At 45.6% G+C, this 12714-nt stretch overlaps 1 protein-coding gene across 1 annotated transcript; it reads right to left on the bottom strand.

Annotated features, from left to right (window-relative positions):
- Nucleotides 1-2881: 2881 nt before the first annotated feature.
- TEX53 (testis expressed 53) lies at nt 2882-4401 on the bottom strand. The gene is made up of 2 exons (XM_031014732.2): nt 4243-4401; nt 2882-3210 (listed from the first exon to the last, which is right to left on the bottom strand). The coding sequence occupies exons 1-2, from the start codon at nt 4349-4351 to the stop codon at nt 3107-3109; spliced, it is 213 nt and encodes a 70-aa protein (XP_030870592.1). The 5' UTR covers nt 4352-4401; the 3' UTR covers nt 2882-3106.
- Between the last annotated feature and the right edge of the window lie 8313 nt (nt 4402-12714).

Genomic DNA, 12714 nt, shown 5'->3' on the forward strand with positions numbered 1-12714 from the left:
GGGAGAATGTTCTAGAAGTCTGCCCTTGGGTGCCAGGGAAAGCTGTCATGGAACAGTGTCTGATTAGAGGCACACCTATTTGTGGGGGACACTAGGAGAAGCTGCTAGTTGCAAAGTGCTACTGACCACCATCCTCTGCAGGATTCCTGTTCTGGAAAAGTTGCCTGCACTGCGGGAGGGTGATGTTGGAGAAGCTGTGAACTGTGTGCTGTTAAGATGAGCCCAGCACAACCAGGAAGGCAGGCCTCTTCCTCCTCCAATGTCTCTAGCTCCCCCTCCTGACAGAGCCTAGCATTGCACCAACTACCAAAAGAAAAATATTTAAAGGGCCAGCTCCATTTTTGAAGAGCAGGCGATGAACAGTCAATTTGGGGTCCAGAGTAATAACTGAATGTCATTCTACCATTATCGAGGGGCCGCATAACCAAGTTGTTAAGAGTGTGGACTCTGCAGTTGGGTTTCTTGAGTTAAAGTCTTAGCTCTGGCACTTAATGTGAATTAGTGTAAACCTTAAAAGATTTATTTAACCTGTGTCTCAGTTCCCTAATCTGTAAAATCAGGTAGTAACAGTTCTAACCTTGTTGGGTTATTGTGCTGATTGGGTTGATATTTATGAAGCACTTGGAAGAGGATCTGGCACAGAGTAAGCAAGGAACCAGGCTGTCTATTGTGATTACTATTACACTCAAATCGTGGTGGCATGCGCCTGTAGTCCTAGCTACTTGGGAGGCTGAGGCAGGAGAATCGCTTGAACCCGAGAGGTGGAGGTTGCAGTGAGCTGAGATTGCACCACTGCACTCCAGCCTGGATGACAAGAGCGAGACTCCGTCTCAAAAAACAAAACAAAACAAAATCCATCCTTCACATTATAGCCAGGATGGGCTTTTCATTGAAGGTATGAATTTTACTCCGCAGTGCCATGGCATAGACATCATATTCCTTTATTCTTCTCTTTTCTGAGGTGGGGAAGGCATAAGGAGTGCTAATTAATAAGTTGTCTTCTGGCCGGGTGCAGTGGCTCACGCCTGTAATCCCAGGACTTTGGGAGGTCGAGATGGGCGGATCACCTGAGGTCAGGAGTTTAAGTCCAGCCTGAACAAAATGGCAAAACCCTGTCTCTACTGAAAATACAAAAATTAGGCCGGGCGCGGTGGCTCACGCCTGTAATCCCAGCGCTTTGGGAGGCTGAGGCGGGCGGATCACCTGAGGTCAGGAATTCGAGACCAGCCTGATCAACATGGAGAAACCCTGTCTCTACTAAAAATACAAAATTAGCCAGGCATGGTGGAGGGTGCCTGTAATCCCAGCTGCTCAGGAGGCTGAGGCAGGAGAATTGCTTGAACCCGGGAGGCAGAGGTTGCTGTGAGCCGAAAGCGTGCCATTTTACTCCAGCCTGGGCAACGAAAGAGAAACTCCATCTCAAAAAAAAAATTAAAAAAAAAAAATTAGCTGGGTGTGGTGGCACGTTCCTGTAGCTACTTGGGAGGCTGAGGCAGGAGACTCCTTGAACCTGGGAGATGGAGGTTGCAGCCAGCCAAGATCATGCCACTGCCGTCCAGGCTGGGTGACAGAGCAAGACTCCGTCTCAGACAAACAGACAAACAAACAAAAAAAGTGTTGTCTTCCAACTCGCCTTGTTTGTTATGGTTTGAATGTTAATGTTCCCCCAAATTCATGTGTTGAAATCTTAACTCCCAAGGTGATGGTATAAGAATTGTGGTCTTTGGGAGGTTTAGGAGGATTAGGTCATGAGAGCAGAGCTCTCACGATTGAGATTAGTGCCCTTATGAAAGAGCCTGAGAGAGACCCCTTGCCCCTTCTGCTATGTGAGAACACAGCAAGAAGCGCCCTCTATGAGGAACAGGCCCTCACCAGACACTGATGCTGCTGGAGCCTTGATCTTGGACTTCCCAGCCTCCAAAACTGTGAGAAATAAACTTCTGTTGTTTGTAAGTCACCCGGTTATGGTATCTTATTTTAGTAGTCTGAACAGACTAAGGCACTGTTCATAGTACAAAAGTTGGAAATCAGGCTGTGTCAGTTTGTTGCTTAAAACTCACCTGTGGCTTCCCATTATTTTCAAGATAGAGTTCAGCTCCCTTTCCCTGGATACAAAGCTCCTGATGCTCTGCCCACTTCACCTCCCACCAAACCCTGGCTCAGGTTTTCACTTGAGTCATTCCAGACTTGGTACTTTGCTACCCTCACGCCCTCCCAGGTCGTGTCCCTATTTTCCAGCTTTGCTGATTGTATTCCCTCCTTCTGGAATATCATCCCTTCTCCTTTTAGCTAACTCCCCTTCAACCTTCAGAAAACTCAAGCACCATCGCCTCCAGGAAGCCTTCCATGAATCCCCGAGTCAGTTGCAAAATGCTTCTTTGTCATTTTGCTTTCCAAGTTTTTGCCCTATTATGTCAGAGTGATACACTTCCGTGCCTGGCTCCCTGGCTAATGTGGAAACCATGTGGGGTCTTCTGCATATTACTCACAGTTGCATACTCCGTGTTTCAGCACAAGCGGTGCTGCGTATCTGCACTGGCTACGCTTTGCATAACTCTAGGGCTGCTGTTTGTAGAGTTTTTCACAACATGCCCTGCTGTTCCCTATGGCCCTGAGCGTCAAATGGAGTCGCACAGTAGGTGAGCAGAATTGTGCCCTGAAGCTCTGGACGTTTATGACAGTGGCCTGTTATACAAACTGGCCTCTCCTAATATAGCACTTCCCTGTTAGGTTGGTTAGGAGTGACTGAAACAAATGTGTTAATGCGTTAAAATGACAAAACCACATTTCTTTCCAAGAGGTGCCAGGGTCTAATTGCTCCATGTTTTTGGGGATCTCAGAGGTAGGGTGGCAAAGGGGGAAGGAGGAGAGACACTTCCTCTGATGTGACCAAGGACTTTAATTGGAGGTGGCTCCCCCCCACGGTGGCTTTTTCAGAAGCTGGAGTGACTCTTGGTGGTGGCACAGGGATGGCTCAGACGTCTTCTCCTCCTGCAGGGGAGTTTCTGAATCAGTCTTCATGACTCCTGTCCACTGCCCTCTTCCTCATGGAAGCCCAGCAGCTGTGCAGCCGCAGGGACCACGTGGGTGCCGCCGGCTAGAATGCTCATGGCCTCCTAAGGGTGCACGCCTTGAGCATAATGCGGTTGTCATAGGGGAGGCGTGGATGTCTTTTTGGTACAGCACTGTGGAGAGAATTTGTGTTCAGATCTGAAAGAACAGAGGAATAAATTTATCCTGGGTAAAGGCTTTGAGTGATGTGCGAATAACCTATCTTGGCCATACTCCACTCAGAGACTCCTCAAATCATTCATCGCTTTAAAAATAAAAGTTTGCTTGTATGAGCTAAGAATGATCTCGAGCTGGGTGAAGCAGTGGAGATTTTAGAGTTTACTCATTACCTCAGCGTGGCCCAGCTGATCCTAATACACATCCACAGATATCATTTGTTGAATGTCTTTTTTTTGTTTTGAGATGGAGTCTCGCTCTGTCACTCAGGCTGGAGTGCAGTGGCGCGATCTCGGCTCACTGCAAGCTCTGCCTCCTCGGTTCACTCCATTCTCCTGCCTCAGCCTCCTGAGTAGCTGGGACTACAGGTGCCCACCACCATGCCCCGCTAATTTTTTGTATTTTTAGTAGAGACGGGGTTTCACCGTGTTAGCCGGGATGGTCTCGATCTCCTGACCTCGTGATCTGCCCGCCTCAGTCTCCCAAAGTGCTGGGATTACAGGCGTGAGCCACCGCGCCCAGCCTTATTGAATGTCTTCTTTGTGTGGGGCCATATGCATTCACTTACACACGGTGCCTGCCTTCATCCTCCTAACAGCCTGCACAGTGGGCAATATATTATCGTTATCCTCATTTTGGAGAGAAGGATGCTGAGGCTTAGAGAGGGAGGGTCGGCGACATGCCCAAACTCAGTAAGCAGCCGAGGCAGAGTTTAAACTACCATCTAATAAAGTACCACAAACTCAGTGAGAAATTAAATAAATCAACAAACGGCCATGGAGGACTAAAGCCAGTGATTTCAACGAATATCTACCACCTAATAACTAATCTCTAATAACTGATAGAGTCTTTAGGCTGTGTTGTTCCAGGCTTGAGTAACTACGGCCTTTCCACACTCCCAGAAGGCTGAAAGAAGTCTGACTATGTCCCAGCAGGAGGTGGCCGGGGAAGCCGAGGCACAGAGAATCATTCAGGTGTTCCTGACACTATCACACACCCACGTCTGGAACCTACTGAAGGACCGTGGATGATGCTGTTCAAACATTCTTGGATTGTGGAAGCCAACAGTGGTGGAAGACCCCTCGCTGGTCTTGCGGCAACAACAGAAGATCTTGGACCCCATGTTTTGGTGGGCGGTGGGAGGAGGAAAGGGCACTGGGGCTCCTGGCTCTGCAGCTCCAATCCCAGAAACCCATTGTTATTTAAGCGCTGGGTCATAGTGGGCCCTTCCCCTCTCTCTGACCTGCTGTAGCTCCCTGTGGCCAGCAGTTCCAGGCCCACCTGCCTGGGCCCACCACTCTGAGGGTCAGTCTTTCCTCAACTGTGCACATTTCTCCTACTTGTGGAAAGGACATGGAGCCTCCACTCTGCCAGTCTTTACCTGTAGCGTTGCCTTCTTGAACCACAGATGTTGGAGGTCCAGCACAGTTCTCTGCACAGGGTTGTTTTCTAGATGAACTTAAGACTGTAGCTGGAAAACGTGAATCTCTTCTTTGCCAGGTCCTATGGCAGCAGAACCCCAGGAGATGCGGCAGCCCACACAGACAAGCTTGTGTTTAAGGGTCAGATTTGCCTTCTCTCTAGGTGTATGTGTGCTCTTGGGTTGGTTCTGTAATCTCTTTGTGCCTCACTTTATTTTATTTTATTTATTTATTTTTTGAGACAGGGTCTTGCTTTGTAGCCCAGGCAGGAGTGAAGTGGCATAATCATAGCTCACTGCAGCCTCGAACTCCTAGGCTCAAGTGATCCTCCTGCCTCAGCTTCCTGAGTAGCTGGGACTACAGGTGTGTGACACCGTATCTGGCTAATTTTTTTTTTTTAACTTTTTGTAGAGACCGGATCTTGCTATTCTGCCCAGGCTGGTCTTAAACTCTTGGCCTCAAGAGATCCTTCTGCCTCAGCCTCCCAAAGTGCTGGAATTACAGGCATGAGTCATTTTGCCCAGCCACTGGCCTCCCTTTCTTATCTGGAAAATGGGAACACTAATACCACCTTGGAATAATGAGTGTTTAATTGTCTGTAAACTGGCCGCTGTGATGGGAGGTGCCCCAAAGTACTTTCTGTGCTCATTGTCTTCCCATATGGTTTGTTGGCTCCATTATTCCAGCTGGGCCCAGGTCCCACAGGAGCGTGATGATGAAGCCCAGCTTTGCTGGTCCCAGTCCTGGCACTGCCACTAACTTGCTGTGTGGCTTTGGGCTAGCCCATACTGAGGCCCCCCGCATCTGCAACAGGAAGTCAGTGGGCTGCGTCATCTATCTTTCCAAGGATTCTCCCAGCTCTGATGACCGAAGGTTGTAAGTCTATCTTATTCCCAACCTCCTTTCTCTTTTCCAGGCTCTGGCCATCTGCTGTTGCTCCCCTTTCTCTGTGGCCAAAGCCCCACTCTGGAAATTTCCATCATCGGTGGTCGTGTGTCGATCACAGCACACTGGGTTCACTCCATGGCCTCATCCTTGGGTAGTGACTTCCCACCCGTCCAGTGCTCCTCTCCAGCCTCAGTCACCAGCATCTCCTACTTGGATTATTGCAACAGCTCCTAAGCATCAGCATCAAGCACCAACGCAGATGAATCCTCCTCCTACAGACATTAGATCATGTCACACCTCTGCCCAGAACCTCCCAGTGGCTTCCAGTATCATGTTGAATAAAAGAAAAGTCTTTCCCTGGGCCTGTCTTGAAAAAACTCATAACCTAACCATTTATCCACTTGTCCCTCACTGCCTCCTGCTACTTTACCCTTCACCCCTTTCCCGCCACACCAAACACACCACTGTTTGCATTTCTGCTGGAATGCTCTTCCCCTAGAGATCCACAAGACTCATTCTCTCACTTGTTTCAAGCCTTTGCTTGAAGAACACTTTATCTTTTTTTTTTTTTTTTTGAATGGAGTATCACTCTATTGCCCAGGCTGGAGGGCAGTGGGGCGATCTCAGCTCACTAACCTCTGCCTTTGGGGTTCAGGCGATTCTTATTCCTTAGCCTCCTGAGTAGCTGGGATTACAGGTGCACACCACCATGCCAGGCTAATTTTTGTGTTTTTAGTAGAGACGGGGTTTCACCATGTTGGCCAGGCTGGTCTCAAACTCCTGACCTCAGGAAATCTGCCTGCCTCGGCCTCCCAAGTTGCAAGGATTACAGGCATGAGCCCCCATGCCTGGCCGTGAACACTTTTTCTAGTGAGGCCTTCTCTGGCCTATTTACTCTATTTAATTCTCTCTGTTTATTCCCTCTGTTTAAACCTCCTCCCCGCTCCCAGCACTCTCTATTTCCCTTCCCCACCTCATGCTTCTCTGCAGCCCTTGTCATGTTCAGAAGTAGCCTAGAATTTATTTATGAGCACGTACTCACTTTCCCATTAGGAAACCCAGGAAGGCAGGGAGTCTCCTGTGTTCACTGCTGGGTCCCCAGTGCAGGGTGTAGGGCAGGTGGTCAACAGCATTTATGGCATGGTTGGATGAACCTGTATGTATCTCACTTTGGTCCAGGGTCCAAGCAGGTGCTGTCACCAGGGAGCAGCAAGGAATGTCACAACCAGTAAGACACCACCTGCCTCATCCACCTGCCAAGCTGATGGATGGCTTTATGGATGACTTATAGGGTTGCTTTTGGCTTCCTTCTGATGGGACCACCTCTCTTCTCCACCCTCTCCATCCCAAACTTGCTTTTCCTCCTCTCATGTTTCCTATTTTGGGGACAGGTACCACTATTCATTTTGTGTCTGCAGCTAGAAATGGGGCACCCCTTACCTCCCCTCCGCTGACATTCATCAAGGCCTTTTGAATCTATCCCATAAATATCTCCATTGTCGGCCACCCTCCATTGCCATTGCCCTCACCACTAGCGCCTCCTGCCTTTGGATCCTGACCACTGCTTTCCCACTAGCCTCTCTGGTGGCTCATCTGCAACCAGAAGATCTGCCCCTGGTGCAAATCCTGTTAGGTCACTCCTCCTCTGCCTTAACCCCTCAGTGGCTCCCCTGTTCTGCTGCTCGAACTTGTCTGAGGATCCGCCCCTGTCGACTTTGCCAGCTCCGTTCATTCCAACTCAGTCACTACTCTTCGGCCATAGGAGCTGCTGGCTGTGCTCCAGACTTTTTCTTACTGTTCCATCCCTGTGCCTCTGCATAAGCTGAAACCTGCATCTCCCTGTCCTCTCCTCATCACACTTGAAGACAGCTCAGGTGTCACTTCCTTCAAGAAGCCATTACTTTTTTTTTTTTTTTGAGAGAGAGTCTCACTGTATCACCCAGGCTGGAGTGCAGTGGTGCGATCTTGGCTCACTGCAACCATCCTCCACCCTTTGGGCTTAAGCGATTCTTTTGCCTTAGCCTCCTGAGTAGCTGGGATTATAGGTGCACACCATCACACCTAGCTAATTTTTGTATTTTTAGTGGAGACAGAGTTGCGCCATGTTGGTCAGGCTGGTCTTGAATTCCTGATCTCAAGTGATCTGCCCGCCTCTGTCTCCCAAGTTGCTGGGATTACAGGTGTGAGCCACCATACCCAGCCAGGAAGCCATCTCTTAAACCTGGGATGAATTGAGGCATTTCCTTTATGGTTCCCTTGTCCCCTGGGCTTCCCTGTGTCCTGGACCTGACTGTCATTCCAGTGTCTGCCTAAACCACAGTGGATGCTCAGTAATATTTGTTGAATGGACTGTATTTTCACTGCCTGTTTATTTGCCTACAAAAAATCAGTGATTAAAAAAATTTGTTCAGCATATACTTTTTGAGGACCTACTGGTGCCAAGCACTGACTGCAGTGCTGGGGATACTGCTGTGGACAAGAGCAACAGAGCCTCACTCTCGAGGAGGCAGAGTTGGGTCCAGCCCACCTTCGGGTCCCAGGATGCAACACGGGGCTGTGTGCAGAACGCGTATGCTCTCCATACTGATTGAATAAATACAGGAACATTGTCTGACTGTTGGACAATGGTACACTCAATCCTTCACCCCGTTCTCCCTTCCATGAACAGGCTTATTTTTTTCTTTAATCTCAGAAAGTTATGGGAATAGAAACAGAACACTGACATTCATTGAGCATTTGGGCAGGTCCTTTGACATTGCTGAGCTCATTTCATTTTCCTCTCCACCTTGCAAAGCAGGACTTTGTCTGATTTTCCAGATGGAGGGAATTGAGCCTAAGAAAGGTGACTTGCTCAGGTGTGGCAGCCAAGAGGAACAGCTGGAATTTTAATGTAGTTTTATCTGAAGCCAGATTTTATTTTGTCTATACAATTCCAGAATGAGATGTTCAGAACCACCTTGACCTCCAACAGTTGATGGTAAGTGGTTTTTAAATGGAAAGGCTCCATCTGAAGCCTGGCAGAACAGCATAACAGTTAAGAGCACACTCCTTTTTTACTTAGATGTACTTCAGTTCCTAATTCCTGTTGCACCTTGCTGTGTAATTTCGCGCCGTTTAGCTTCCTTGAACCTCAGTTTTCCAGTCTGTGCAATGGTATGGTGAAACCTACCCGCAGAATGCCGTTGTAAGGATTTGGTGACATAAAGATGTCAAGTGCTTTGCAGGGTATGCGGTACACTGTAGGCGTTTAATATCACTGAGATGCTGGCTGGGACAGAGTAGGGGCGGGTGTGGTGTTTCTTGCATTACTAGTGCCCGCCTCTAGAGGGAAGCAGGAGCCAAAGAAAAGGGCCCTTGGGCTGTCCCCAGTGGGCTGTGAGTTTCAGGTCTCTAGGGACCCCACAGCACCTTGATCAGAATAAGAAAGGTCAATGAAGTCAAACAGGAAGTCGTCTGGAGCTAGGGGAGCCCTCAGGAGTCTTTCAGCACAGCGGGGGAGACTGAGACCCAGAGACAGAGAAACAGTGGGGTCAAGGCAAATAAGGGGTGCTTCTTGTAGCAAAGTGAATAGGTGTCCAGCAGTGGCGGGGACATTTTCTGTTTTAGTACAGAAAAATTACCCCCTCTTACCCTTAGGTCTAACCTATGAGTCTCATTCACCTGCAGCTGGCAGAGTGGACAGGAGGCTGTCTGTGATGTCACAGAGCGGGGGAACCGGGGAATGTTGGGGACAGTGGGGTTTGGACTGAACCACAAAGGCAGAGAGGAGGGAGGACATATGCTGAGCCCCTCTCCAGCAGTCCATTCCTTTGTCCACCATGCTGTAATGTCCACTGTGCCTATCAGGTCGGCTGGAGTGGTTCTGTCTCACATGTCTCTTACCCCTTTTGGATTAGTAGGCTAGCCAGGTGTGTTCTTCTTCTGGGGCTGCTAGAGGAAGACGCAGCAAGCCCCACTGTGAAAACACATTTCTAAGCCCCTGTTAGTGTCCTATCTGTTATGTTTTCATTGGCCAAGCAAGTCATATGACAATTTAGTTCCTTCTCCCCAGGAAGGGGATGTTGGTGAATTCCCGACTGCTGCCACCTCCTCTCCTGTCCTGGCCTCTGTGCTGTTGTGGCAGAAACCTGCCCCAGAGTGGGCTGCAGATTCTCCCAATGTGATTAGATGGGGCCCACCCAGGTAATTGTGAATTATCTCAAGGTCACTGATTAGCAACCTTAATTGTATCTTCAACTTTAATCTTTTGCAGTGGGGTCATTATTCTGTCTACCACTGTGTTTAAACACTTGTATCAAGAAAATAAAAGAATGAAATAATTTCCCAATTCTAAAAGCTGGAAAAAGAGCAACAAAGTAACGAAAAGAAAGTATAAGATTAAAAGCAGAATTTACTAGAGTATTAAAAAGCAGACCTAATTAATCAAAATCTTTTTTTGAAAAAAATTAACAAAATAGAAATACTATGTAGCTTAATCAGGAAAAAAAGGAGAAAGCACAAATATATAAAATTAGAAAGAATAAGGGGGAAATAATTGTTGAAACAAAAGAAATTTTAAAATTCTTTAGAGTCCATAATATACTTTTATGTAAAATGTTTGAAAAACTATGAAGTAGATAGTTTTCTGGGAAAATAGTTTATTAAATTGACTGCATTAAAGATAGAAACTATCAATTTCTGTAGAAGAAATTTATTAAGCAACTACCCTCCCCCAAATAGGCAACAGGTCCAGAAGGTTGCACAAGGAGAGTTTCACCAAGCTTTTAAAGACCAGTTACAGTACTACATAAATTGTTCTAGAGCATATAAAATAAAACTTCCAAATTCTTTTTGTGAAGCAAGTGTATATTGATAACCACATGTGATAGGGATAATCAAAAAGAAAATTACAAGGCAATGTCACCTACCAATACTGATACAAAAATTCTTAATAAAATATTAGTAAACAGAATCCAACCTCACAGTATGAAGATAATAAATCATGATCAGGTGAAATTTATTTGTGGAATGGAAGTTTGATTTGATATGAGTAAAGAAATTGTGATTTTTTTCTTATAGATGCTGAAAAAAGAAAAAAGAGGGAATTGATGGATATTATATTAATATGATAAAATGGCAGTCTCTCTCTCTCTCTCTTTATCTCTACCTTTATGCCTTTGTCCTAAACCCAACCTCTTCCTTAATTTGCAAATACTGGAGCTATTTAAAATCAGGAACGAAGCACAGATATCTACTGACTTTAACATTGTAGCGGTGGCATTAACCATTGCAATCAGAAGAGGTAAATCGGAGACATAAAAATTAGAAGAAGAAGAAGTTAAAGTATTTCTACTTGCAGATTACATAATAGTATTACTGGTAAACCATCGGAAAGCAAAAACAAAACTACTCAAACAATGAAAGAATTCAGAAGGGAAGCAAGGCATACAATTAGCATACCGAACTCAATAGTGTTATTATACGCAAGCAATAACTAACTACAACAATAGTGAGAGAGAAAACTTCATTTACAATAGCAACAAAAGATAAAATACCTAGGAATAAAGTTAATAAGAAATTTGCAAAATTAATATAAAGAACTCTTGAAAATAGTCCTGAAAGCCAACAAAGTAGGTTTGAACAAATGAAAAGCCATTGGTTGGTGGTTAGGAAGAATCAATGTTATAGATGTGTCAGTTCTTCCTGATTTATAATTTTCCCTAATTTGTAAATTTAGCACAATCATGATGAAAATAACATCAAGATTTTTTCTGAAGCTAGACAAATTGATCCTAACATTTACATGAAAAAACAAGCAAGAATAAAACAGGCGTTGGGCGACAGTGAGACTCCATCTCAAACAAAACAAAACAAAACAAAACAAAACAAAACAAAACAAAACAAAACACAGGCAGACTCCCCAGTGGAGTAGAATAGAAAGTTCAGAAAGAGACACAAATATATATGAAAATTTAGTATATGATGATAAAGGTGTCATCTCAGATGGATGATTGGACCAAAGATATTCTCCTTAATAAATATGCTGAAATGACTATATAATCATTTGGAGAAAGTGTAAAGTTAGATCCATACTTCCTAAATACATAATAATAAATGCCAAATGGAACAGGTTATATTTCTGATGTATAATGCTATACAAGCAAACGAAGAAGTGTGGGTGAATTCCTCTATAAACTGGATGTAGGGAAAGGCTAACGAACGACAACCCAAAGTCCAGATTCAATGAAACATTAATAAACTTGACTTTGAGGAGCTAGTATTTCTAGTATATAAAGAGCACTCAAAAATTAACAGGAAACAGGGAAAAGTAAAAAGAGTGGAAGACATAAACAGATCATTAATAAAAACATAAAAATGACCCTTAAACATATGAATAGATGTTAGTCTTCACTCATGGTAAGGGAAATGCAGGTTAAAACCAAAATGAGATACCGTTTCTCACCTGTAGGATTGGGAGAGCCTAAACAGTTGTTCAGGGCATGAGGAAACAGGTATCTCAGATATCATATAGTCTTACAGAAGAGAACTTGGCAGCATCTAACAAAACTGTATATATCTTTTCCATTTGGCTCAAAAGTCCATGCTGAAAAATTAACCCTAAAGATACACCATATTAATCCGTTCTCGTGCTGTTAATAAAGATATACTTTGGCCTGGCACAGTGGTTCACGCCTGTAATCCCGCACTTTGGGAGGTCGAGGAGGGTGGATCACCTGAGGTCAGGAGTTCGAGACCAGCCTGGCCAACATGGTGAAACCCCATGTCTACTAAAAATACAAAAGTTAGCCAGGCCTGGTGGCAGGCACTTGTAATCCCAGCTACTCGGGAGGCTGAGACAGGATTGAACTGAGTTCAATCACTTGAACTCAGGAGGCGGAGGTTGCAGTGAGCTGAAATGGTGCAAATGGGGAAAATGTAGATTAAACAATTGGTGACTCTGGGTAAAAGGTAAATGGGAGTTCTCTGTATTATTCTTGTGACATTTCTGTAAATTTGGAATTATTTCAGAAGGTATCCAAAAAGCTGTTTTCTCCTTCCTCTCTCTCTCTCTTTTTTCTTTCTTCCCTTCCCCCTTCCCCCTTCCCTTCCTTTCTTTCTTTCATGGAGTCTCGCTCTGTTACCCAGCCTGGAGTGCAGTGGCGAGATCTCAGCTCATTGCAACCTCTGCCTCCTGGGT

This window comes from Gorilla gorilla, chromosome 13, assembly GCF_029281585.2.
Source record: "Gorilla gorilla gorilla isolate KB3781 chromosome 13, NHGRI_mGorGor1-v2.1_pri, whole genome shotgun sequence".
Lineage (NCBI taxonomy): Eukaryota > Metazoa > Chordata > Mammalia > Primates > Hominidae > Gorilla > Gorilla gorilla.

Coding starts and splice junctions, on each gene's coding strand:
- TEX53 (XM_031014732.2), bottom strand. CDS start 4,351: ATGGGGTCCAAGATCTTCTGTTGTTGCCGCAAGACCAGCGAGGGGTCT. Junction 3,211..4,242: donor GCATCATCCACGGTCCTTCA/GTAGGTTCCAGA, acceptor CTGTTCTTTCAG/ATCTGAACACAAATTCTCTC.